Source organism: Myxine glutinosa, chromosome 2 (assembly GCF_964187855.1).
Source record: "Myxine glutinosa chromosome 2, kmMyxGlut1.1, whole genome shotgun sequence".
In the NCBI taxonomy this organism is placed as follows: Eukaryota; Metazoa; Chordata; class Myxini; order Myxiniformes; family Myxinidae; genus Myxine; species Myxine glutinosa.
The window spans coordinates 10703874-10730900 of NC_136262.1; the positions used below are offsets into that span (position 1 = coordinate 10703874).

The 27027-nt window shown below is 47.5% G+C and overlaps 1 protein-coding gene across 8 annotated transcripts in view; it reads left to right on the top strand.

Annotated features, from left to right (window-relative positions):
- The window catches only part of NBN (nibrin), an 83654-nt gene extending 57053 nt beyond the window's left edge, over positions 1 to 26601 (top strand). For 6 of the 8 annotated variants that reach the window (XM_078772983.1, XM_078772982.1, XM_078772981.1 and 3 more), the window contains 9 exons: positions 2969 to 3493; positions 3943 to 4052; positions 9634 to 9791; positions 9993 to 10070; positions 11944 to 12036; positions 18969 to 19133; positions 23787 to 23897; positions 25722 to 25771; positions 25889 to 26601. In XM_078772983.1, the coding sequence (XP_078629109.1) occupies positions 2969 to 3493; positions 3943 to 4052; positions 9634 to 9791; positions 9993 to 10070; positions 11944 to 12036; positions 18969 to 19133; positions 23787 to 23897; positions 25722 to 25771; positions 25889 to 25913 (1315 nt within the window). In that variant the 3' untranslated portion in view covers positions 25914 to 26601. The remainder of the gene's footprint in view (positions 1 to 2968; positions 3494 to 3942; positions 4053 to 9633; positions 9792 to 9992; positions 10071 to 11943; positions 12037 to 18968; positions 19134 to 23786; positions 23898 to 25721; positions 25772 to 25888) is intronic. The other 2 variants (XM_078772985.1, XM_078772986.1) reach the window with 1 other exon arrangement.
- The last annotated feature ends 426 nt before the right edge of the window (positions 26602 to 27027 follow it).

Here is a 27027-nt window from a genome sequence, read left to right on the forward strand (position 1 = left end):
CTACACACAGCACAGGGCCACTTCCCAGTTCTTTCCACCTCACCACATGCTTTACCACTTGCCATCACCTTCGTCTTTCCGATATTCACCTTCAGACCTTTTGTCTCCATACATTCCTTCCACGTGTTCATCTTTTCCTTCAGTCCATCCATACTTTCCGCAATCAACACCAGATCACCTGCATACAACAACTCCCACGGTAAACCCTCCTTTACGTTCTGAGCCAGCACCTCCATCACAGCTACAAATAGTAGTGGACTTAGTACCGACCCCTGATGCACTCCCACCTTCACCTCAAACTCACCACTGTTCCCGTCCTTCGTCCTTACAGCTGTGCGCGCTCTTTTGTACATTGCCATCACTACTCTGATCAACCATTCCTCCACTCCTAACTTCCTCAATGCCCATGTCAATACTTTGCGTGGTACCCTATCGAATGCTTTCTCCAGATCAACAAACCCAAGAAACAACTTCTTCCTCTTCTCCATGTACGTCTCCTGCAACTGCCTCACAATGAAAAGCGCGTCTGTCGTTCCTCTTCCTGGCATGAATCCAAACTGCATTTCGTCGATCTTCACTTTCTTCCTTATCCTCCTCTCCAACACCCTTTCCAATACCTTCATTCCATGCTCCAATAACTTTATCGCTCGGTACGAGCCACACTCCAGAGGGTCACCTTTCCCCTTGTATAGAGGGACGAGGGTACTCAGTTCCCAATCCACTGGAATGCGGCCTTCTTTCACCACCAGATTACAGATCTCTGTCATTCTCTTCACACCCCAACTTCCTGCTGCCTTCAACATATCTCCCACAACAAATAAATATGATATGATAAATGGCAATGAAGAGTAGAAAAGCGGGAGGGCCGACGGGAGTTGTGGGAGATATGTTGAAGGCAGCAGGAAGTTGGGGTGTGAAGAGAATGACAGAGATCTGTAATCTGGTGGTGAAAGAAGGCCGCATTCCAGTGGATTGGGAACTGAGTACCCTCGTCCCTCTATACAAGGGGAAAGGTGACCCTCTGGAGTGTGGCTCGTACCGAGCGATAAAGTTATTGGAGCATGGAATGAAGATATTTGAAAGGGTGTTGGAGAGGAGGATAAGGAAGAAGGTGAAGATCGATGAAATGCAGTTTGGATTTATGCCAGGAAGAGGAACGACAGACGCGCTCTTTATTGTGAGGCAGTTGCAGGAGAAGTACATGGAGAAGAGGAAGAAGTTGTTTCTTTGGTTTGTTGATCTGGAGAAAGCATTCGATAGGGTTTCACGCTAAGTATTGACATGGGCATTGAGGAAGTTAGGAGTGGAGGAATGGTTGACCAGAGTAGTGATGGCAATGTACAAAAGAGCGCGCACAGCTGTAAGGACGAAGGACGGGAACAGTGGTGAGTTTGAGGTGAAGGTGGGAGTGCATCAGGGGTCGGTACTAAGTCCACTACTATTTGTAGCTGTGATGGAGGTGCTGGCTCAGAACGTAAAGGAGGGTTTACCGTGGGAGTTGTTGTATGCAGATGATCTGGTGTTGATTGCGAAAGGTATGGATGGACTGAAGGAAAAGATGAACAAGTGGAAGGAATGTATGGAGAAAAAAGGTCTGAAGGTGAATATCGGAAAGACGAAGGTGATGGCAAGTGGTAAAGCATGTGGTGAGGTGGAAAGAACTGGGAAGTGGCCATGTGCTGTGTGCAGGAAGGGTGTCGGAGTGAACTCCATTCAATGTGCGCTGAGTGGGTTCATCAAAAATGTAGTGGTCTGAGAGGGTCATTAACCAGTGTGGCAGCTACATTCAAATGTAAGGTGTGCACAGAGGGAGCTGCAGATGGAGGAAATGTTGAGTTGGATCTTGGAGACGGCGTGAAGCTGGAAGGTGTGAAAACATTTTGCTACCTTGGAGACATGCTGAATGGAGAAGGTGGATCAGACTCGGCAATGGTTGCTCGAGTGAGATGTGCATGGAAGAAGTTTCGGGAATTGAGTGGTGTGCTGATGATGGGGGGAGTGTCGTTGAAGCTGAAGGGAAAGGTGTATGCTGCATTTGTGAGAAGTGTTATGATTTATGGGAGCGAGACATGGGTAATGAACGTAGAGCAGCAACGAAGGTTGGAAAGGGTGGAAATGCGAATGGTTCGACGGATGTGCGGAGTATCGTTGAGAGAGAGGAAGACAAATGATGAATTGCGAAAGATGATGGGAATAGAGCCTGTGATGGATGCTGTGAAGAGAAACAGGTTGAGATGGTTTGGTTATGTGTTGAGGAAGGATGAAAGTGACTGGTTGAGAAGAGTGATGGAAATGAATGTCGAAGGAAGTGGAGGACGGGGAAGACCGAGAAAGACTTGGTTAAAGATGGTGGAAGAAGAAATGTGGGCAAGGAGGTTAACAAGGGGAGATGCAGAAAATAGGGCAAAATGGAGATTGTCATGGGGACCGCAAGGCTAACCCCCACTCTGGCAGGGAAGATGGCCTTAAAATGCCTGTTGTTGTTGTTTTGTTGTAGTCGGTATTCAGTTAAAATTTCCCTGAAAATGTAGATACAGTATCTCATTTATTTTCTCTATCCGGATGTGGACTTCCTGGTCACTCGTAAATTTGATTATTCACATGGACGTTGAGTGTTTATGTTTTGAACAAAAGAAAGGATGAATATCGACAAGTTGACAATGAACTTCCTTTTCGAGTCTCCACATGTACTCGTAGATGGATGAGTCAATAAGTAAAGTTAATTTACCCTTCGAGTCTGTAGAGTTGACCCTAAATGTGTTTTCCAAAAGTTTATATTCATTATTTAAGGACATTATAAATAATCCCAAGGGAATGTTTTTGTTTTGTGGTGTGCATGTTGGTTTAAACCGTGAATGGAAATTAACAGTTGTTTAAAAGTGTACGTCCGTACCTGTATTCTGGTAGTTAATGTTGACTCAGAGATAAATTAACATGATTCTCTTCTCCTTTGTGTCTCTCAACGTAGAAATTATGACTACCATCAACAAGGTACCGCACAGACATCGTTTGACGGGGTGGATGAGAAGAACAAACAACTACCAGAAATAACAAACACCAAGAAAAACCATAAGGATTCTGTGATCCAGCCAGCAAGTCACAGTGTGGTGTTCGGTGTGGAGGCTAAAACATCGTGTTCACCCGTTGTTAACAAAGCTAACACTTTGGGCGGCAGAGCCCGAACTACCTCGGGTTGTGAAGATATTGTCAGTCATGGAGACTATCCGTTGATATCAAAAGATGGTGGAGAGCTCAGTGTGCCCTCTGCAAATCATGGCAAAGTCTGTGGAGACGTTGAGCATGTGCGGGACTCGGTCGATCGTGATACCGCCCGTACCGGGAATCGGGCCCGGTGTATTTTGAAAAGTCCAGACTCAAAGTCTAGTCTTGTTGCTCACACGGCTGAAGATTGGATATCCACGTGCCAAGAGACTGGTGGTCCCATACAGAAAAACAAGCTGACCAGCTGTTTCTCATTTAACAACAAGAAAAGGTGATGACATCGAGCCTTTCTTTCCGCACATATTAAAGGCGTTTAATAAGATTTAGTCTTTATGTTTTTTACATGATTAAAGTGTCTGTGGTTCTTTGGCTGGCAGGTGTTGATACAATTACATGTACTATAAGAGGTGTGTAACACAATCTGTTTTGCAAGTAATTGTTGGGATTTTACAAGGTGTGTTCAAATACCATTTTGAGAGGGAAACGAGGCAGGAAAGCATTTATCAGGTGGCAGAAGGTGGAGTGTGTTGATGATGTGTAGAAAGTTTAAAAAGGTGCATAAGCCTTTATATGTGATATTGGATTACATGCATTAGCTACATTCGTTATGAAGAGGAGAGACGCTCATCCTTGCCATCATGTGCTTAAAGGAATTTCATTGTTTCATTTCATACATTGTTAAAGGAATTTCATCACGCAATTTGGGGTTGTGTGGAACAGGTCGCGTGATGGTGATGAGACGTCCTCGCCAAGCAAGCACTGGAGAGACCCAGATACGACGCGTGCAGATGCAGCGGAATTTGGCACAACGTGGACAGATACAGCACGAGGTCGGGATGCTTTTGACATTCAATTTTTTTGAACTATTATTGCTCTTGGGGGAGTTTGCGCATGCATTTCATGAAGAAGACTAGAACAGCACTCGGTAGAGCACATACCTCCTCCAGGCTGAACAGTTTGTTGTGTATCCCACTGATAGGCCGGATCTTGATTTGGACCTGAACCAAAATCTAATCGGCTTGTTCTTGTCACCTAACCAACCGATCCACCAGGTTTTAATCCAAATCCGTCCATAACTTTTTGAGATATCCTGCTGTATATCGTTTTTGCCCCTATCTCCCAATGGTGAAGAATCACTTAAAATATTCTACTAGCCGGATCTAACCCAGATCTTCACCGAAATCTAATCATTTCGACCTTGTCACACACAATGCTAGAATACAAACTATAGACGCATATTTGCTTAGTTTGTTGAAATGTAGTTTTTCTAATTGTGTTACTAAATCTTGCAAAACCTTGGGTCATCGGCAGAGGAATGCGCTCCACCAAGTGCCGTTCTAGTTCGGACTTGCATTCCTCATTTATTTAAAATATTCGACCAAACCTCAAAAGTGCAGGGAGGGGCAAGTATATCTTTAGTGCTTTATTTAGTTATCTTCTGCTGGACAGTGGGTTCTTATACCAAAATATAATTGTGCTTTGAATGTTTTCACTCATCAGTTTATTTGTCTAATCCTTCGGATCGTTTGCTCAATTATGCCAGTAAATAAATTAACCCTTTAATTATGGGTTACATCTCATGAGCCTGGCGTTGGCTTGACGGTCAAGCTGGCTTAAGATCTTTGGGTCTTGAGTTTGAGTCCCTGTCGTTTCGTTAAAAATAACACCATATGGGTTGACTCAGCCTGCCATCCTTCTAAAGTTGGCAAAATGAGTACCAGCTTATTGGGAAGAAATGTCTCTGCCAAATTTCGTCCGAATCTGTCCACAACTATTTGAGATCTTGTTCACAAACAGACAGACAAACAAACAATCAAGAAATATGTTGTGCATAGCACGATACTTGCAAAATCCATAAAATAAGTTGTTGGCCTATGATGATCTCAAAAATAATTGGTGGTTGAATTCAGTGACCAGATATGCAAATCCTCTTAGAATTTCAAGTCAATCGGATGAAAATTGAGGATTTTAGAAATTTGGCCTATGTTGACCTTTGGCCGATATTGACCCTTTGACCCCCAAAACAATGGACTTCTTGCTTATGACCTACTCTACCATTTGATGAATTTTGTGAGGATTGGTTTAAAATTGTCACCTGTGGGCGATTGACAGACAAACTGACATAATAACGCACAAGACCAACCAATATACTTGAAAAATCTTTGATTTTCACAAGTAACAGACAGACAAGTAACAGATGAGACAGACAGACAGGGGTGAAACAGATGAGACAGACAGGGGTGAAAACATAACCTCCATTCACCTTCGGTGGCGGAGGTAAAGACAGCATTTTGCAATGCAGAGCCTCACTGTGGTACACAGAATTGACACTTTGGATTGCACTGGAGGACAAACGCCCTCAAGAATAGCCGTGGCTATTTTGGACACAATCCACATTCAAGGTGTAAAACCAATTTGTGGTTAAATCGGACTTTAAAATGTGATGGTTAAATTAGAAACTTACGTCGGTAGAACTGTGCCGAAAGCTGTCCAGGCATGTTCGTCGAGTTGGTAGGCCTTACGATGCACACCTGACCACGGGCTTCATCCAAAGGCCACCAAGGCCGGGTGCACTCGTTGAGCCCGTAAGCTGAGGTATGTTGCAAGGCCTGAGAGAAATCCTGCCACTGTCATCTTCACTTGTAGTAAAGTTGGACAAGTTTGCTCCAATTTCATGATTGAAAAAAGCTAAAATGAGCTTTAACTGCTTTAACTTGCTTTTAACTTTAACTTTAACTTTTTAACTTTAATAAGCTTTAACTTGCTTTCGTCTCCTGGAAAGCAAATCCAACGGAAGGAAATCTCATTTCCTTTCACAAAGCCCGAAACAAGTGTGTGTCCACCCTCAGGAGAGCCAGGAAACAATATCTCACCGTCCTCAGGACAGAACTCTCTTATCTGTCTCCCTCTTCCAAATCCTGGTGGCGTCTGGTCAAATCTGTTTCTGGTGTTTGTTCCCCCTCCATCCCCTCCCTCACCTCAAATGGCCACACGGCTGACTCCGCACGTGAAAAAGCTGAATGCCTCAACTCTGTGTTTGCCTCTAAATCTTGTGTCCCAAACCCATCCCTCTCTGTACCCGCCGTACCCAGTCGTACCCAGCTGCTCCTGGACTCTGTGTCCTTTCCTCCTGACAAGGTGGAAAAGTTTCTGTCAACCCTCGACTCAGATTCTGCAACTGGACCTGACGGCATCAGCCCACGGGTCCTAAAATCCTGTTCTTCCGCTCTTTCACTCCCTCTCTCTGTTCTCTTCACCCTCTCTTTTGCTCAAGGTCATCTTCCATCTGTTTGAAAATCTGCCAACATCACCGCTTTGCACAAAAAAGGTGCAAAAACAGATCCCAGCAACTACAGACCAATCAGCCTTCTCCCAATTATCAGCAAAGTCATGGAATCCATCATTGCTTCAGATATGAAATCTTTCCTCTTCTCCAATGGCTTGATCTCTGATCATCAATTTGGTTTCAGACCTGGACACTCTACTCTGGACATGCTGCTTCTGCTTTCTCAACAATGGATGGAGGTCCTCAATGCCAAACAGGAAATTAGAGCAGTCTCCCTTGACATATCACGTGCCTTCGATACGGTCTGGCACCCCGCTCTGCTCACCAAACTCTCCTCTTTTGGTATCCATGGAAATCTCCACGCATGGCTGGCGGACTTCCTCTCTAGTCATAGTCAACATGTGGCCCTGAATGGGTTTCTCTCATCTCCTCTTCCTGTTCAGGCTGGAGTTCCACAAGGCAGTGTTCTGGGCCCTGTGCTTTTTCTGGTCTTCATCAATGATCTCTCTGACTCTCTTGAAAATCCTCTGTATCTCTTTGCTGATGACTCTACTCTCTGTCGCTCCATTCTTCATCCCTCAGATCGGCAGTCTGCTGCCTCATCACTCTCTGCAGACCTGGACAAAATCACAGACTGGGCAAACAAGTGGAACATGTCTTTCAATCCTGACAAATCTCACACTCTTACGATGTATCTCCGAAAAGACCGACTGGACAACCCTCCCATCCACTTTATGAATAATCCTCTCCAAGAAGTTCTGTCACTCAAGCTTTTGGGTCTCACTATCTGCCATGATCTTTCCTGGGAAAACCACATTTCAAATCTGGCCTCCAAAGCCAGTCGCCGACTGGGCATCCTCCGTCGTGCGAAGTCCTTCCTTGGCACACCTGAGCTCCTCACCACATACAAGGCTTTCATCCGCAGCTCAATGGAATACTGCTCTCCCCTCTGGGCTGGTGCTCCTGCCTCACACCTAGCTCGTCTTCACGCTGTTGAAACCAAAGCATTCAGAATCATTGGAATCTCCCGCGATGAAGCTAACTCCAAGGGCCTCTCACTCACTCACCGCAGGCAGGTTGGTGGTCTTTCCATCTTCTACCGACTCCTCTCTGGCCTTGCCCCCCCCAGCTCTCTCTGGGCTCTGTCCCGTAAATATTCCTACAGGTCGCACAAGATCTGCCTGCAACACTCTTATGGTCAAACTGCCAAAATCAAGACTCTCTGCTCACCTTCACTCCTTCATTCCTCTTTTCTCCCGCCTCTGGAACAAACTCCCTCACTCTCTTCAATCCCACTCCACCCTCCAGGTCTTTAAAACAGCTGTTCACCACCATCTCTTATCTTCCCCCATCCAAAACCTTGATCTTTTCTACCCCCGCTAATTTCACCCCAATTCCACTTTTTTGAAATACCAACTTCTGTCCTGGAAGTCCTTGGTGTCCTTGTGTTTTATACTTCTCCCTCCACCGCCCCCACCCCTTCCCACGCCTCCTCCCCCCAAGCCCTCTCCCTTCCACACATCTCCCTGCTCTCAAATGTTGTGTTTGTGTGCTTCCCCTTCTCTCCCCATCTTGTTTTCCGCTCCCTCTTTTTATATATTTTGTTTGTCTGGTTGATTTGTTTGTGAAGTAAATGTTAGCTCTTTCACGAGCCTCGATTCAGTATACAAAAAAAAACAAAAAAAAAACTGCAGAATCTGTCTCGAACATATAAGACTACATTAGATCCGAGAATGAATGATGTGTGGGATGGGACGGGACGTGTGGGAATGAGTGGGAGAGGACGAGGGGTGAGCGGGGAGAAGAAGGAGTGTGGATCTAAAATCAACTTTGATCCAATTAACCTGAAATTTTTATTTACCATTTGAGGTTTTGTCATAAATTTTTTCAACAAAGCTTTAGTATGAGAATATGGAGGAGACAAATCAATAATTTGGTCAAAAGTTCAACGGTCAGCATCACATACAATCATCAATTTTCATCCAGTTGACCTGAAATTACAAGAATTTGCATATTGGGTCACTGAAGCCTTTTGCTTTTGAGGTTGAAAGGTGAAGGTTACTAAAATCGTCAAATTTTTTTTTTCCAGCTGTTTTCATCATGTTTAGCATATGGAAGAAGAAGTCTGAATACAAAACAGACACGGACGGTCTTTGCTTTTTCAGATGCTTTATAGTTCATTTATGTGTTGATAGTTTCCTTTTTTTGTTGGGGAAGAGGATTCCATGGTCCTGTACAACTTGAAGGATGATTTGTTTCTATTCTTCTTGTTGCTTTGTTATGATGGCATTATATATATTCTTCAATAAGGGCGACCACACACCTTTCAGCATTGTCATTTACCACCTTCAAGTGTTCAACTATCTGCCATGTTATTCTTTCTGAGCTCCCATGACTCAAGGTCAAAATCCAGAAAGCCAGCTGGAATTTCTCGGTACTTGAACAAGTCCATTGTGTTCTTAGTAACTAAATCTGTAAGTAAGTGATATGTCCTCAGACCTCGTGATATTCAGACAGTTGCACTTTGGAGGTTTATGCAAAGCACCTTGTATCCATCGGCACAAGGCGCTAAATAAATAAAATTATTATTTGCCTCCGTTGGACTTCGTCTGAAAAGGGGGCTCATTGATTGGGTCCCGTCCGTCCGCAACCATATCTCGGATATGTATTGACCGATTTTGTTCATACTTAGTACAACCCTAACAACTAACAAGACAATACATGACGGTATACATATGGACATCATTTTGTTTCGCGATGCGAGCCACAAGATAAATCTTCAACTTAATTAAGCAATCCCTAAATGTTCATCTTTACGGATAAAATTTGGTGTGAAATATTTATTGATATAGTGGAACAAAATGAGGGGGTGAGAGTGTTTGAAATCTGAACTTCAAAAATAAGGACCACGGTAATGCAGACATACCTAATGGAGCGAGGGACTGTAAACCTACAGGGAACACTGCATCAATGGCACAGATGTGCTCCCAGCCATGTGTTGCACACAAAATGAATGCATGTCGACTCGTCCACAGATCGGTAACTTAGTGAAATTCAAACCCGAGCGAGTGTGAAGTAGTTCGGGTGATGCTTCATCTTTTTTCCCCCTATCTTCTCGACTGCAGGAATCAAGCGCCTGCATTCTCCGGAAGCAGTGCAGGATTGGAAAGGAAGAGTAAATGTGGGCACCAGGGATGGCCAAAGAGAACAGGTGGCTGAGTGGGTATCTGCGAAAGCCTCCGATGGGGGGCACGAGGCCCAAAAGCATTTTCAAAATACCCCGGTATGGGACATTGGCATGATTGGCGTTGTGTATGTTTGGAGGAATGAACGATACTTGCTAAACATTCCTCTGCAGGTAACAATTCTCTGGTCATTCTAAAGTTTTCACTTTGGCCAAAGAGGCCTTGCTTTAGTAACCCAGCATCTTACTGTACAACTTGTGGGAGCAGTAGGTAACACTAACTTTCCTCTTTGTGTGTAGGGAATGGATGTAGAGGAATGGACGTCGACGTCGAGCACTATCAAAATGGAAAAGAAAGAAGAGTCTTCTGATTGTGAGGTTTGTAAGAGAATCTCCCAGAAATACAAATAATTTTGCACCAACGATTTGAGGTTTCTTTTGGTCCTCACAAAGTTTCATTTTACATGATTGGCTGAGACGTAAGGCAAAACAAACAAACGTTTTTGGTTTTTTTTGAGCGGTTATATGGTTTTGTTGGCTTTCCTTTCTACAGGATGATCACAACAGTGTTACTACAGTGATTACATTGTGTCGTGTTGTTGCTTTGTAGCCCCATGATAAGGTGACCTTGTTCCTGACATGTATTGTGCATCTGGAAGTTGCTTTGTGGTGGTAATTGGTGTGTGTGTGTGTGTGTTTGTGTGTGTGTTTGTGTGTGTGTCTCTGGTTCTGCGTGTGTGTCTCTGGCTCTGCGTGTGTCTCTGGCTCTGCGTGTGTCTCTCTGGCTCTGCGTGTGTCTCTCTGGCTCTGTGTGTCTCTCTGGCTCTGCGTGTGTCTCTCTGGCTCTGCGTGTGTCTCTCTGGCTCTGCGTGTGTCTCTCTGGCTCTGCGTGTGTCTCTCTGGCTCTGCATGTGTCTCTCTGGCTCTGCGTGTGTCTCTGGCTCTGCGTGTGTCTCTCTGGCTCTGCGTGTGTCTCTCTGGCTCTGCGTGTCTCTCTGGCTCTGCGTGTGTCTCTCTGGCTCTGCGTGTGTCTCTCTGGCTCTGCGTGTGTCTCTCTGGCTCTGCGTGTGTCTCTCTGGCTCTGCGTGTGTCTCTCTGGCTCTGCGTGTGTCTCTCTGGCTCTGCGTGTGTCTCTCTGGCTCTGCGTATGTCTCTCTGGCTCTGCGTGTGTCTCTCTGGCTCTGCGTGTGTCTCTCTGGCTCTGCGTGTGTCTCTCTGGCTCTGCATGTGTCTCTCTGGCTCTGCGTGTGTCTCTCTGGCTCTGCGTGTGTCTTTCTGGCTCTGCGTGTGTCTCTCTGGCTCTGCGTGTCTCTCTCTGGCTCTGTGTGTGTCTCTCTGGCTCTGCGTGTGTGTCTCTGGCTCTGCGTGTCTCTCTGCCTCTGCGTGCTTGTCATTTTCTCTGCCTCTACGTGTGTCTCTCTCTGCTTCTGCGTGCTTGTCGATCTCTCTGCTTCTCCGTGTCTCTCTCTTCCTCTGGGTTATTCTGTCTATCAGTCTGTGTGCATGTGCATTCAAAAAAAAAAGTCTCCACATCTGTCTGTGATCAATTTTTGTGACCGCGATAACTTGTGAAGCACTAAAGGAATTTTTACCATACCGTACTTGGTACAACGGTGTTTTACAATGCAAGGATGAACTGATTAGATTTTGGGGTGAAAGATTACGTGATCTTTAGCTGAAAGTAGCAAATTTTCGTTCCCCATTAATACCAAACTTGTTATAAACATGTTTTATCATGCAAATATGAACTGAATCGATTTTTGGTTCAATGGGTCAAAGGTCATTTGACCTATTGCTGAAAGTAGCACATTTTCATTACCTCTATAACTTGTGAACTGCTGAAGGAGTTTGACACAACTTGGCATAACTGTGAACTCTAATCCAGAGATGAACTGATTACATTTTGGGTTCAAAAGTTCAAAGGCCTAAGGTCAAGTGCCCTATAATTGAAAATCTATTACTGCAATATGAACCACTCTCGAGATTTCAACTAAACTCGACACTCTTGTGGACTGCAATACAAAGATGAACTGATTCAATTTGATTGATTGAACAGATCAAAGGTCACGTGTCCTTTGGGAATCATTTTCAGACCATAACTCGAGTTAGAAGCATCTGATGTTCTCCCTTCTACTTTTCTCTCTCTTTCTCTCATGGGATCAAACGTAACAGTGGGTTGACATCTGACATGGGTGGTGGCATATCCATCGACGCATTCGACTTTCTATTTCTTTTCTTTTCTTTTTGTCAGGCTCGACATGAAACCACACAAAAAACTCCGCCTCCCAAGAAGTTGAAGAAAGAGGAGTTTGAAGTTTGCTTCCACAGTGTGCCCACTGCTAACGTGGGTTTGTCCTCTCATTCACAAAGAGCTGATTGTAATTCGTTAAAAGCAATATTGTGGGATGGCTCGGTGTTCCTCAATGATCTCCATGATTATTTGTTTGTTTTTCCTGTTTGTTTTATGTATTTATTTAATCCTTCCATGAAAATGCAACAGTACCAACGTTGGCCTCCAGCGGGATCACATATTGGCAGAGGGAAGTGTCGGGCTACTCTTGGTGAGAATAGGGGAGCACCAAACAGCAATAGCTGGGAGTGAGACGTGGTATGGAACCTGGAAGATGTATATTCCTGGTCGGTGCAGCAACAACCTTTTTTTTTTTTACCCTGCGCTCGGGAAGCGAAGGTTCGGCATTCGGTTGCATACGTACACGTGTGTCTGCATTTTAAAAATTAATTTACTCGGCAACCGGTGGTCCAATTGACACGAAATTTTATCATAGGAGCGCCTCTGCCTGCAGGTTTTTTATTTATTCATAATTATGATGTCATAGGTCACGTGGTACAGATGCCATCTTGGAAAAACGTTACACCTCTATATCTCCGAAACCGCTCAATGGAAAAAATTGAAACAAGGCTCATTGTGAAGTACTCCCCATGGGGAATAAGCGATGTCAATGATGATGTCATCGGTGCCTTCATGATGATGTCATCGGTGCCTTCATGATGACCTCATAATTTGACAAGTGCAACGCCTGATCTGATCAGTATGAAAAAAAAAAAAATTCTGCAACTGTTAGTCTGATGGACATGAAATTTTCACCATGGGAGCGCCTCCTCCTGTAGAATATTTAAATGATGATTATGACGTCATAGCTCACGTGGCACAGGCACCACGTTGGAAAAATCGAAAAACGTTCATCTCCAAAACCATTCCATGGAAAAAATTGAAACGTGGCTCATTGTAAAGAACTCCATATGGGGAATAGGTGTTGCTAACGGTGACGTCATTGGGGCCATAATTATGACGTCGTAATTTGACAAGGAAAATGCTTCGTTTGATCAGTATGAAATTTCTTGAGTGTGATCGACACAACAATTCTATTAGAGAATGTAAATTTATGATGTCATTGCTCACATGGTCTGGCAGCCATAATGGATCAAAGAAAAAAAACCATTCAAAAACAGAAGAGTTGGCTTGCACCAAGTTGACTGCGCAGGGTAAAGTATTCTATGAATACCGTCTAGTTACCCCCGCCAGAGGAGAGGGTATTGCATTTGAGTCCGTTTGTCTGTTTGTCCGCACAGAATAAATATGATTTTATTTGCAACCGTTGGTCCGATTGACAGGAAATTCCACAGGAAAAAAAGTCCGAAAAACAAAGTTTTTGTTGTGGCGGACACAAAAGCCCACTGGCGTGGTGACATCATTCCGCGCACCAAGTGGGCGGTGGCCACGCCCTAGGGGTAGGCGTGGCCTCATGATATACACCGGGCGCGCAGCCCGGAGCGCGCCAGTGTTACAGTGAGCTCCTGAAATAAAGACGCTTATAAGTTACCGCTTGTCCGCTTCCTCCTTGCTCGCAAGCAGCGCGCGTAACGCCGCGCTTTACTGGTGACCCCCTTGACGTTGGATCTGCCGGAGCGATCCTTCCACACTCGACGCCATTGCCATGGCAAACTTCATCAAACTTCCCGAATTTTGGGAGGCTCAGGCCGAAGTCTGGTTCGTCCAGGCCGAAGCCCAATTTCAGCTTCGGCACCTCACCGGCGATGACACGCGCTATTGCCACGTCGTCGCCTCCCTCGGGCCCGGCACGGCCGCTCGAGTTGTGTCCGTCCTTCGCCACCCACCGGACGGCCACAAGTACGAGGCACTCAAGCGGCTACTCCTAGCCACGTTCGGCCTCACGGACGACGCACGGGCCGACTGCCTCCTGGATCTCTCCGAGCTCGGTGACACGCGCCCGTCGGTCCGAATGGACCATATGCTGTCACTGTTGGGCGACGAAGCCCCCGGTTCTCTATTCCGGGCGCTTTTCCGTCGCCAACTTCCAGCGCAGGTTCGCCTCGCGTTGGCCGGGACCGGGCTAACGGAACCCCGAGCATTGGCAGCCGAGGCGGACAAGTACTTCGCCGCTTCGGACACGCGGGCGAGAGTCGGCGTGGCCGTCACGGCCCTCGTGGCTGATGCTGCTGATGCTGCTGCTGATGCTGCTGATCCACAGCATCAGCTTATACAGCATACGCAGCATGCTGATACGCACCTCGTGACCGCCGCCACGCCCCGCCCACCGCCGCGGCGAAAACCGCCACCGCGGGGAAACCCGCCAACTCCACCGGCCTGGCGGAGCCAGCCGCGCTCCTCCAGATCCACCACCTGGTGCTGGTTCCACGCCAAGTTCGGCCACGAAGCTCGGCAGTGTCATCCGCCATGCTCCTTCAACAGGTCGGGAAACGCCTGGGCCGGCGCTCAATAGTGGCGATGAGCGCCGGCCGTTCAAGCAGCCTGCTGTTCATAACGGACACCTTCTCCGGGCGCCGTTACCTGTGCGACACGGGAGCGCAGGTGAGTGTCGTTCCCGCCGGCACGTCAGACAAGCACGCCGCGGGTGGGGGCCCCGCGCTGCTTGCTGCGAACGGGACGCCCATCCGTACGTACGGAAAACGCTGCCTCTGCGGTTCGGAGGGCAGGTTTTCCGATGGACGTTCGTCACCGCCGACGTGCCCATGGCACTGCTTGGCGCGGACTTCCTGTGCGCTAATGGGCTCCTGGTCGACGTCAAGCGCAGACGTCTTGTCCAGGCCGAGACGTTCAGCTCGCTCGCTTGTGCGTTGCCCAGCTCAACGAGCGGCTTGCCAAGCGGCTTGCCGAACGGTTCGGTTCCGGCCACGTTGGTCTGTACGCTTCCGGAAGCAGACGCATTCACCCGCCTCCTCGCCGGCTTCCCGGCCCTCACGCGGCCCACCTTCTCGGCGGGGGCCGTCAAGCACGGGGTGGCCCATCACATCCCCACCGTCGGGCCACCGGTCTACGCCCGGGCACGCCGCCTCGAGCCGACGAAGCTGGCGGTGGCAAAAGCGGAGTTCGCTACCCTGGAGCGACTCGGCATCGTTCGGCGCTCAGAGAGCGCTTGGGCGTCGCCGCTGCACATCGTGCCGAAGCCCGGCGGGGGATGGCGACCGTGCGGGGACTATCGCCGTCTCAATGACGCCACGACTCCCGACCGCTACCCCGTCCCCCACATTCAGGACTTTTCCGCCCGTTTGGCGGGCATGTCCTTCTTCTCGAAGGTGGACCTCATACGCGGCTACCATCAGGTCCCCGTCAGGCCGGAGGACGTCCCGAAGACGGCGGTCATCACGCCATTCGGACTCTTCGAGTTCCTGCGCATGCCCTTCGGTCTGAAGAATGCGGCTCAGGCGTTCCAGCGACTGATGGACAGCGTCCTGCGTGACTTGGATTTTGTCTACGTCTACCTGGACGATATCCTCGTCGCCAGCGCGTCCCGTGAAGAGCACCTACGCCACCTCCGCACGCTCTTCGAACGCCTGGGCCAGCATGGCCTGATTGTGAACCCCGCAAAGTGCCGGTTTGGCGCCACCATAATCGATTTTCTGGGGCACCGTGTCACCAGGCACGGAGCCGTCCCCCTGCCGGCCAAGGTGGAGGCGGTGAAGGGGTTTCCGCGCCCCCGCACGATCAGAGGGCTGCAGGAGTTCCTGGGCATGGTGAACTTTTACCATCGGTTCCTGCCCCGTATCGCCCAGCTCCTGCGCCCCCTGCACGAAGCTCTCCGAGGTAAGCCGGGCAAAGGCGACGTTACCTGGACCGAGCAGATGGACACGGCGTTCACGGGCGCGAAGCTCGCCTTGGCTAACGCCACCATGCTCGCGCACCCGGCGCCCGATGCACCGATCGCCCTCACCACCGATGCCTCGGACTACGCGGTGGGCGCGGTGCACGAGCAATGGGTGCGTGGAGCTTGGCAACCACTGGCGTTCTTTAGCCGGCAGCTTCGCCCGCCCAAACGCCGTTACAGTAGCTTCGACCGCGAGTTGCTCGGGCTTCACTTGGCGGTCAGGCACTTCCGCCATCTGCTCGAGGGCCGTGCGTTCACTGCCTTCGTCGACCACAAGCCGCTGATCTTCGCGATGGGCAAGGTCACCGAGCCGTGGTCGGCCCGGCAGCAGCGTCACCTCTCGGCCGTGTCCGAGTACACGACGGACATCCAGCACGTTGCGGGGAAGGACAACCCGGTGGCGGATTGCCTTTCCCGGGCCGTCGCCCACGCAGTCCACCTCGGCATCGACTATGCCCGGATGGCAGCGGACCAGGCCGCTGACCCCGACGTCCAGGCCTTGCGGACCGCCGTCACGGGCCTCCGCGTCACCGAGGTGGCGTTCGACGGCGCGGGCGCGGCCCTCTTGTGCGACGTCTCCCTCGGGCGTCCTCGCCCCATCGTACCCGCGGGCTGGCAGCGCCAGGTGTTTGACGCCATCCACGGCCTGTCCCACCCGGGCGCGAGGGCCTCCCAAAGGCTGATCGCCGACAAGTTCGTCTGGCATGGCCTCCGGAAGGCCGTCCGCGGCTGGGCCAGGACGTGCCTCGCGTGCCAGCGCGCCAAGGTGCACCGGCACACCCAGGCCCCGTTGGCCCCGTTCACGGTGCCGGAACGCCGGTTTGACCACGTCCACGTGGACCTGGTGGGACCTCTGCCCCCCTCGCGGGGTTTCACCTACGTCCTCACCATGGTGGACCGCACCACCCGGTGGCCGGAGGCCGTGCCCTTGGCGTCGACAACGGCGGCCGATGTCGCGCAGGCTTTCATCGCCACCTGGGTCGCCCGGTTCGGCGCCCCCTCAGACATCTCGTCCGACCGCGGCCCCCAGTTCACCTCGGAGCTCTGGGGGGGCGGTCGCGCAGGGGCTCGGGGTCCGGCTGCACCGAACCATGGCCTACCACCCCCAGGCTAACGGCCTGTGTGAGCGATTTCACCGCTCATTGAAGGCCGCGCTCCGGGCCACCCTCCGTGACGGCGGCTGGGTCGACAGGCTCCCCTGGGTCCTGCTGGGCCTCCGGACGGCGCCCAAGGAGGACCTGCGCGCATCCGCGGCGGAGTTGGTCTTCGGGCAACCGCTGTGGGTGCCGGGCGAGTTCCTCCCCGACTCCATGGCACCATGGTCCGCGGCACAGCAGCGCTCCGCTCTGCAAGAGACCGCCCAGAGGTTCGCCCCGGTGCCAACGGCATGCCACGGGCACCCACCGACGCACGTCGCCCCGGAGCTTCGCATGGCGGAGTACGTCTTCGTCCGCCACGATGCCCACCGGACACCACTGCGGCCCCCGTACGACGGGCCTTTCCGCGTGCTGGAGACCGGGGCGAAGCACTTCACCCTGGACATCGGCGGTACTCCTGACCGCGTTTCGGTAGACCGCCTCAAGCCGGCCCACCTCGACGTGGACCATCCACCGCCAGTGGCCCGACCGCCACGTCGGGGCCCCCCCCTGTGGGCGGACCCCCGGCACCGCCCAGCCCCGCCGCCATGCCGCCCCCCGGTCCTGCACCCATCCCAGGGGCATCCCACCTGGCATCCCTGCACCCCGGACGCCGCCGATCGCCAGGGGGCGCTTCAGCCGGGTCATTCGTCTGCCCCGCAAACTGGCCCTCCAGGTGCGCGGGAATTCTGGGGGGGCGCGTGTGGCGGACACAAAAGCCCACTGGCGTGGTGACATCATTCCGCGCACCAAGTGGGCGGTGGCCACGCCCGAGGGGTAGGCGTGGCCTCATGATATACACCGGGCGCGCAGCCCGGAGCGCGCCAGTGTTACAGTGAGCTCCTGAAATAAAGACACTTATAAGTTACCGCTTGTCCGCTTCCTCCTTGCTCGCAAGCAGAGGAGAGGAGAGGGTATTGAGGAGATTTATTGAGGTATTGAGGTATTGAGGAGATTCAAAAACAGAAGAGTTGGCTTGCACCAAGTTGACTGCGCAGGGTAAAGTATTCTATGAATACCGTCTAGTTACCCCCGCCAGAGGAGAGGGTATTGCATTTGAGTCCGTTTGTCTGTTTGTCCGCACAGAATAAATATGATTTTATTTGCAACCGTTGGTGCGATTGACAGGAAATTCCACAGGAAAAAAAAGTCCGAAAAACAAAGTTTTTGTTGTAATTTGCATTTTGACAAATGTTTTTTTTGTTTTTTTTTTTAACCCTCGTCTGAGGAGAAGGTATTGCATTTGAGTCCGTTTGTCTGTCTGTCATGTTTGTTACTTGCCGGAAAAGATTCCAGCAAGTATGTTGGTTGGTTGGTTTGTCTGTCTGTTTGTTCGCAGGTACTACGTCTACACCATTGCACGTAGAATCACCAAACTTTACACACATATTTGTCTTGCCCTGGAATAGACTGTGCCCAATTTTTAACTCTCTTGGCCCAAGGCCTCCATTATGATGTCATAATTCGATAATTCGACAAGTACTTAACTTCATCCAATCAAGATGCAATTTCTTGAGCGCCATGTCGGCATAAATTGGTGGAGAAAAAAAAGAATGATAACGTCATCGGTCACATGGTATGGGCGCCATCTTGGAAAAACCGAAAAACTTTGCACCTCTATCTCCAGAAGCACTGCATAGAAAAAAACTTGAGACATGGCTCATTGTAAAGAACTCTCCATGGGGAATAACATATGTTAATGATGATGTCATAGGTGCCTCCATTATGACGTCGTAATTCGACAAGTACAAAACTTCATCCAATCAAGATAAAATTTCTTGAGCATCCTCTGAGGATAAATTGGCGGAGGAAAAAAAAATGCTGTCATCAGTCACGTGGTTCGCCGCCATATTTGTTTTAACACAAAAGCTTTAAAAGCCACTAAAGCACGTTCAGGCGAGGGTTTGCAATCTCTGATTGCTCTTTCTTGTTTTATTTCTGTGTCCTTTTTTCATTTTTTTATAGCTTTTGACATTGAACATTCATGTGTGCAGAGGAGAAAAGAGCCGGATAAAATTTTGGTTTCTGAACTGCCCACTGGACTCCTGGCAATACGTTTGTGCAACCTCGTGGTCAACAGTGGAAACGGTTGTACCGGCTCGGTCGCTCTTCCGTCTGCCGACAATGAGAGCTTTGTCAACTTCAAGTCGTTCCGTAAGGTGAGACTGTTTGGTTGAGGTGTGAGGCCTTTTGTAGCACTTGAAGGTTCGGTGTTCACTTCAAAATTCAGTTAAGGAAGTTGATGCGTGTGATGCATTGTGGTTAGATTTTGGATTTTTAATTTCTGTCACATGGACTTTAATTAACAGGGCAAGGCAATTAACATCACCGATTTGCTCATTATTACCCTCACCAGAGGAGAGGGTATTGCATTTGAGTCCGTTTGTTTGTCTGTTTGTTTGTTTGTCTGTCTGTTTGTCCACACAGAATAAATATGATTTTCTCTGCAACCGTTGGTCCGATCGACAGGAAATTTTCACCATAGGTGCAACTCCACCTGTATAATTTTTAAATGATAATTATGACGTCATAGGTCAAGTGGTTCGGGCGCCATCTTGGAAAAACCGAAAAACTTTGCACCACTATATCTCTAAAAGCGCTGAATAGAAAAAATTGAGACATGGCTCATTCTAAAGAACTCTCCATGGGGAATAAAATATGTTAATGATGATGTCATAGGTGCCTCCATTATGACATCATAATTCGACAAGTACAAAACTTCATCCGATCAAGATCAAATTTCTTGAGCGCCATGTCAACATAAACGGGCGGAGAAAACAAAAATGATGACATCATCGGTCACGTGGTTCGGCCGCCATCTTGGAAAAACCGAAAAACTTTGCACCTCTATATCTCCAAAAGCGCTGAATAGAAAAAATTGAGACATGGCTCATTGTAAAGAACTCTCCATGGGGAATAAAATATGTTAATGATGATGTCATAGGTGCCTCCATTATGACGTCATAATTCGACAAGTACAAAACTTCATCCGATTAAGATGAAATTTGTTGAGCATAATCTAGGAATAAATTGGTTTAGATAAAAAAAATGATGTCATCGGTCAAATGGTTCGGCCGCCATATTTGTTTTAACACAAAAGCCTTTAACACAAAAGCCTAACACAAAAGCGAAAAGTAAAAACCACTAAAAATACATCCTGTTGAGGGTTTGCAATCTCTGATTGCTCTTTTTCTTGTTATCATTGTGATAAAGACCACACGGCTGTGTTTGTGGAAGAAAATCCCTGGAAAGAGAACACTGATGAACGTAAACATTTGAATGTTTTGGGACACGCAATGCTGTAATTTGCATCAACCGCATTGGGTGGTTTGCCATTGCCATCTAAGCAGGGCCTGTTTAACTGGAACCATGTACTGCCTTTGCCCATCTGATGGACTTCCACAAGTTAGCACATCTTTGCTGTTTCTATCCCTCAGCAGATGATTGATTATTACCTCAGCCATCTGTTATATTTTCACCCCTTTCTGTTTTGTTTGTGTGCAGGATATGTCAAAAGGTTGTGGATGGAATTTGGATGAAACTTTGTGGACAGGTTGTGGTCATAAGGACGAATTGATTCGATTTTGGTGAAGATCCCAATCCGGATACTACAATTTTTGAAGTGATTCTTCACCATTGAGAGATAGGGCCAGAAATGATGTATAGTATGATATCTCAAAAGGTTGTGAATGAGTTATGATAAAACGAGGTGGATGATTTGGGTAAGTGACAAGAGCAAGCCAATTCAATTTTGGTTCAGGTCCGGCTCCGGCCGATCAATGGGAAACGAAGCGTAAACTGTCCAGCCTGGCAGAGGTATGTGCTCTACCGAGTGCATTTCTCGTTGTGATTACAAGGAATATTTAAAAAAAGAAAATCGTTGTGGGAGAGTAGGGAGAGGGAGGGTTGTTGGTTGGGTTGCTCTCAAATGACGACGACGTGATATTGCTTTCCTTATTGAGGAAACACAAGATGGGTGTGAGGGAGTGACATTGATATTGCTTTCCATTCCTTATTCATGAAGTCCATGTTAAACCCTGCAGTGTTTACTCATCTCTTCATTTGCTATTTAAAAACTAGCTCATTCATGTACGTTGACCGAAGTTTGGGTTTGATCCATACACTCGGCCCATCACTCTCGCCCGAAAGGTCCACCTGTACTCGAGCTGTGCCACTGACGCAGTGCCCCGTTTCCAGTAAGCCGGTGCTTATTTTGCCGACCTGGCAGGTCAACACACCTGGTGTTATTTATTATAATGACAGGGGCTCAAACCTGAGTTCGTTAAGCCAGCACCAGGCTTACCTGTGCCATGAAAACATGGATACACAAGTGGTTCGGGCAGGATCGGACGGCAGTGGCATCCGCTGGACGAGGACCATGCCTTCCCACCGCTTCGGTCACACAGGGTACCCACCCTTTTCCAGTCTATAGTTTTGTGGTTGCCTTTGGATAATGCTTTTGATGGCATTTGCTCCACCAAGGGTACCTATCACCACTACCCGTATGATTAGCTTCTCCAACCCATTGGTATTCCATGAGAGTTTTCCTTCTCCTAGTCTTGCTCTGACCATGAATTACCCACAATGCAGGACAGTGGGGGTGAGGTTTATGGTGTCTTGTACTCGCCAGATGATGATTATTGCATCATTGAGTGAACCACTTATAGAGGCAATTTTTCTCCGCAATGCGGGGGTTGACCTTTTTCAGGCACCGTGGTCCCCTTTTTGAAGCAATGTTTTACAGCCGGATGCCCTTCCTGCCGCCAACCCTGTTAGTTGCCCCTTGCGACACACAAGGAATTACCAGTGAGCTGGTACTCGATTTGCCGACCTCAGAGGGATGACAGGCTGAGTCAACCGTGGCGTTAATTCAGCGATCGACCGGGATTCGAACCCAGGATCCTAGGATCCCAAGCTGCACCCTAACCGCTAAGCCAACACCAGGCTATTGCATCATTGAGTATTTGAAGCATTTTGTAAGGATAACCATTCCACCTGTTAATCCACCTCACCCTCACCAATCACCACCAGGTTCACCCCGACTGCTTACGCAGGTAACACTCACATCTGAGGGTCGTTCCACTATCCGCAACCTGTGGTTGCCGGTTGTCGCACCTGGTGTGTTCACATGTAAACACCCCTTCCACCTTGTTGCATCTGAACTCCTCTTGTTATTCATTCCAGAGAATACATTTACCATTCGCTATTCTAACAGCTGATATTGTTCTTCTTTGAGTTTCTTCACCATTGCGTAAATATATCGCGATCCATTTTCCAGCACTGAACTCTCCTGCGCATAATCCGTTGTAGATGCCCACTGCGGAGTGAGAGCCGTCTTTGTGTTCGTGCCACCAACGCTCATCACTCTCAAGCTATCAAGTGAAGGGGCCATCTCAGGGGTAGATCAGATAGAAGCTAGCAGGTGAACCTCAACTTCAGCTCCCTTCAGAGTTGAAGCCTACCGGCCGAGCGGCCCTCCCCGTACCCCCACACTCCTGGTTTCTGCAAGGCATACGCGCTCCACCATCAACCCCCTTCTGGTGAAACTACCTAAATCCAGGATCACTGCTCACCTCCACTCATTGGTTCCTCTTTTTCCCCACTTATTGAACTAATTTCCACATCCTCTTCAATTTCATTGTTCCCTCCAGGTCTTCAAGACAGCTGTTCACCACCATCTTAGATTGTCCCCAATCCAAAACCCATTATGTTTTCTACCTCCATCAATGTTGCACCTCCAGCCCATCTCTTTCCTTCCTGAGAGTTTGCTTCTGTATCTATCTTGTCCACCCCAGGCATCCTTCCCACAGACATTGTTTGTCCTTTAACCCTGTTGTTCGAGTCCTCCTCCACCCCCAACACTACCTTCTCTTGTCACTGTTCCTTTTGTTCTGGAGTGATCTGATCCATTCCGTGTTCTCATTTTTCCATGAGCCTTGACTTTGGATGCAATTTTTTTTTTATGCCGCCGCCAACAAAGTCGCCAGAGGCATTATGTTTTTGGGTTGTCCGTCCGTCCGTACGGGCTAAACCTCATTTTTCTCAGCAACCATATGTCCGAATGAGACTAAACTTTCAGTGTAGGAGTGACACCCATGCAGAATGTTTGATAATTGTGACGTCATAGGTTACGTGGTATGGCAGCCATCTTGGATTAAAAGCAAATAATTAAAAAATAATTTCTCGGAAACCGCTGAATGGGAAAAGTTGAAACTTGGCAAATTGTCAAGTTCTCCCAATGGGGACCAAAAGCATGATAATGATGACATCATAGGTGAAGTGGTATACCAGCCAAAAATGTTTTAATCGAATTCCTTATCCTAAAAATCTGAAAATACATGCACATGATCTATGACCCATTTGTATTTGAATATTAAAGTTATGACATCATATGTCACATGGTTTGACAGCCATATTGGATTGAAAGAAAATATCAAATAATTATATCTCTGAAACCGCTCACCCTATCGTTGCTAAATTTTACAAATATCATCTAACAGCACTGTTGCATATAGTTTGAAAATGATGACGTCATAGATCATGTGGTTTGGCAACCATCTTGGATAGAAAAACGAACCTTATCCGATCAACACAAAACTTCACAAACGTGATCCCCTACCCATACGTACGCAGAGTGATGGCATCTACCTGTTGTGGGACTATGCGGAAGCATATTGGCGACAGTCGCATTGTTCTAGTTTTAATCTCCAACTGCGTATTGCAAACATAACTGTACCTGCCTTGTCAAAATAACAGCTGCCATTGATTGATGACAATGAGTTTGTGTATTCTGTGCCTCGATACTCCTTCAGGTCCCATGGAGCGGGATGCTTGATCTACCGACGGTGATCGGTGGCAGAGAGCTTCATGCTCATGATCGTCTGGATGTCAAGAGAGATGCAGACTTTCAGCAAGTCGCTCAGGTGTGCCGATAGTCCAGCAGATAAGTGCAACATTTACATCACCCATGGCAATCTGTCTTGCAAACACATTTGCTTAGCTCCTGGCAACGAGCAGCAATTGGAGGAAGTGTTGGCCACAGAATCTGCCACGTTTCATCTTTCAGAAACAAGCCCCAGTCGGCAGTTCTCAGAATCTCTGGTTGACAGACTGTTGATTGGCTATAGATGCATCCTGCTTGTAAGAGGGCAGTTTTAGTTGGTGGAATTGCTTCATATAGTCTCTGCTTTCGGGCTAACCTGTTAAGACTTGCTTCATTGGCACCCATGGCTGCACTGGAGCTGTTAGGGGCAAGGAGTAGATGGAGTTGGCAGTGTCGGTGGATGTGGAGAAAGGTGGGATAGGGAATAGGCAAAGGGTTTGGGGCAGGAGGATATGGAGAGGAGGAGAGTCTACCCGTAGTGGGGAAGAGGAACCAGATTGTGGGTGAATATGCTGAAGTGAAGGGGGTTACAACCAGAATATTGCACAAACTACAAAACTGGTTTGTCTTCAAAATCTCAAGGCCATGTGTTATCAGCATAGTTTTGTTAATCAAAAGTAATTTATTGTATACAGTAGCATAGAGGAGGATACATTTGCACAGTGTTAGGAAGTAATGTAACTTTTATTGTGCATTTTATGCCTCCACTGACAGTCACCAGAGGCATCAGTAACCCCCGTTGGACTTGGCCAAAACCGGGGGCTTATATGGATTTGGTCTTGTCCGTGCGTCCGCAACCATATCTCGGAGATGTATGGACCGATTTTGTTCACACTTGGCACAAAGAGAATACCTGACAGTATACATATACACATCATTGTGTTTCGCGATGTGATCAAAGATGGCCGACTGGCGGCCATTTTAGATGTAAAAACAACCCGATATTGAACTCGTCCTCAACCATTTCTCGGACATGCATTTGCCGATGTTGTTCAAACTTGGCACTCAGATAATGAATGATGGATTACCTATGCAGGCCATTTTTTTCGAGATCAGGTCCAAGATGGCCGACTGGCGGCCATTTTGTTACTTAAACGTGTCTCCAACAAATTATCGGACATGCATGGACCAATTTTGTTAATACTTGGCACAAAAATAATACATGAGCATACATGTGCAGAAGATTTTGTTTAGTCATCTGACCAAAGATGGCCGACTGACAGGCGTTAACTCCATACAGCAAAATTACTAAAACCACCGTGGGGGCTATGACATTTTATGTCTTTTTCTTCTTGCGTTTTTGAGTTGTCTGGCCGTCCGTGATTGGTTTTCGTTACCGATATAACGTAAGAACGGCTGAAGGGATCTAAGTCAAACTTGGTAAAAGTATGAATAATGATGCAAAGTTGATCTGATTAGATTGTGGTGTCTCAAGGTCAAAGGTCAGAGGTCCGATAAGGTAAAAAATATGTTACCGTGTGACTTGTGAACTTGTGAAATTCTAACTTGTGAACCAGTGAGGGGATTTTGACCAAACTCGGTATAAGTATATATTATGATGCAAACATGAACTGATTACATTTTGGCATCAAGAGGTCAGAGGTCATGTCAGGAACAAATGTGACACTTGAGAACAGCTGAAGGGATTTAAATCACATTTGGGACAAGTATGTATAATGATGTAAATTAGTCGACATCGTGTCGTTCTAGTTCTTGGCTTGAACTATATCAGATGCTTTGAGTGCTGCCATTGTTAGGCTTACAGCCTGAACTGTCATGATGTTTTTAATGTAGTTTCTGATGTGTATTTGGATGATATATCATATCTATGCTCACCACCATCTAATGATCTACTTACCTTCAGGAGATGGCTCAGAAAGAGAGGGAAGACAGTCAAGCAAATGACCTTTTCAGGTATGTACATGGAAGTATTATGAATCTTCCGTCTGGCCCGTCGCACAGTAGTAATTGACTCATTCCATACGGACTTACGACATCAACTTCTGCTTGTTATCTGCCGACTGTGTACAGGTGGGATCCCAAACGACGGAGGTAGAGCTGCGGTAAAGATGACCAGGACGGTGGGATTCTCTTTATGACTATGCAGGATATGATGTGTCAAAGGCGAGTCTCAAATCCGCTTTTGTGGAGAAAGTTTGACTAAATACTTTGTATTGACCTCATCAGTTTTTATCTACATTCATTTCTAAAAGTTGGAACACGGGAGATTACAAATACCGTTATATTGTCTTTGATAAACCATCATAATGTGTCTGGTGAAAAATAATAAAGTTTAACTTTTATAATCCAGTTACACACAAATGCAGCCTGTTTTTTTTTTTTTTTTCCATTTGATTTACAAATAACTATTAAAAAACAACAAAAAAGTGGTTTAAAAAAATATCTGTTTAACATCAAGATTGAACTTTCAAGCTTGTCTCCCTCTAATACCTGATGATGCCTTGTTAACTCTGTCTTTGAAGTATTCTCCCCTTCCATCCCTTCACTCACTTAAAATGGCACCGAAGCCGACCCTGCTCGTGAGAACACCGAATCTCCACCACCCCATACATTCCCTTAGGGTACGATTTTTTTTTTTTTTTTTTAATGCCGTGGACAAACTTTGGTCCATCACGAGTGACGAAGGTTGGGATGATGGGGGCACCCTACATCTGGCAAATAAAATACATTAACTTCTTCGTGCAGGTGTATGAATAAAATTGGCACCCTTTTATGTGAACTTTTCTGACCTGGTTCTGGAGCATTTTCTGGAGGTTCTTTCTGACCTGGAGCATTACCTGGTTCCTCCGAAGAACACTAGGGTAGTTCAGCATGCACATGAGATTTTTTTGAACGTCCCTTCTTTTCTATACTTTGCCACATGGCGCATACCATATAAAAAGGGGCCTTTTCTATGCCCCTAGCATTTTTCACAAGATACATTTTAAATACAAACAAAATGCATTTGTTCATCGTACAAGACTTTATTCAAGATGATACAAAAGACTTGAAAAAGTAAGGGGAAAAAAATATTCAACCCAGACGGGATTCAAACCCACAATCCCCAGCTTGGAAATCTGATGCTTTATCCGTTAGGCCATTGGGACAGCACATTCGATTTTGTATATACAGCAATACCCCGGCCTACGTCATTAATTGGTTCCATAAGC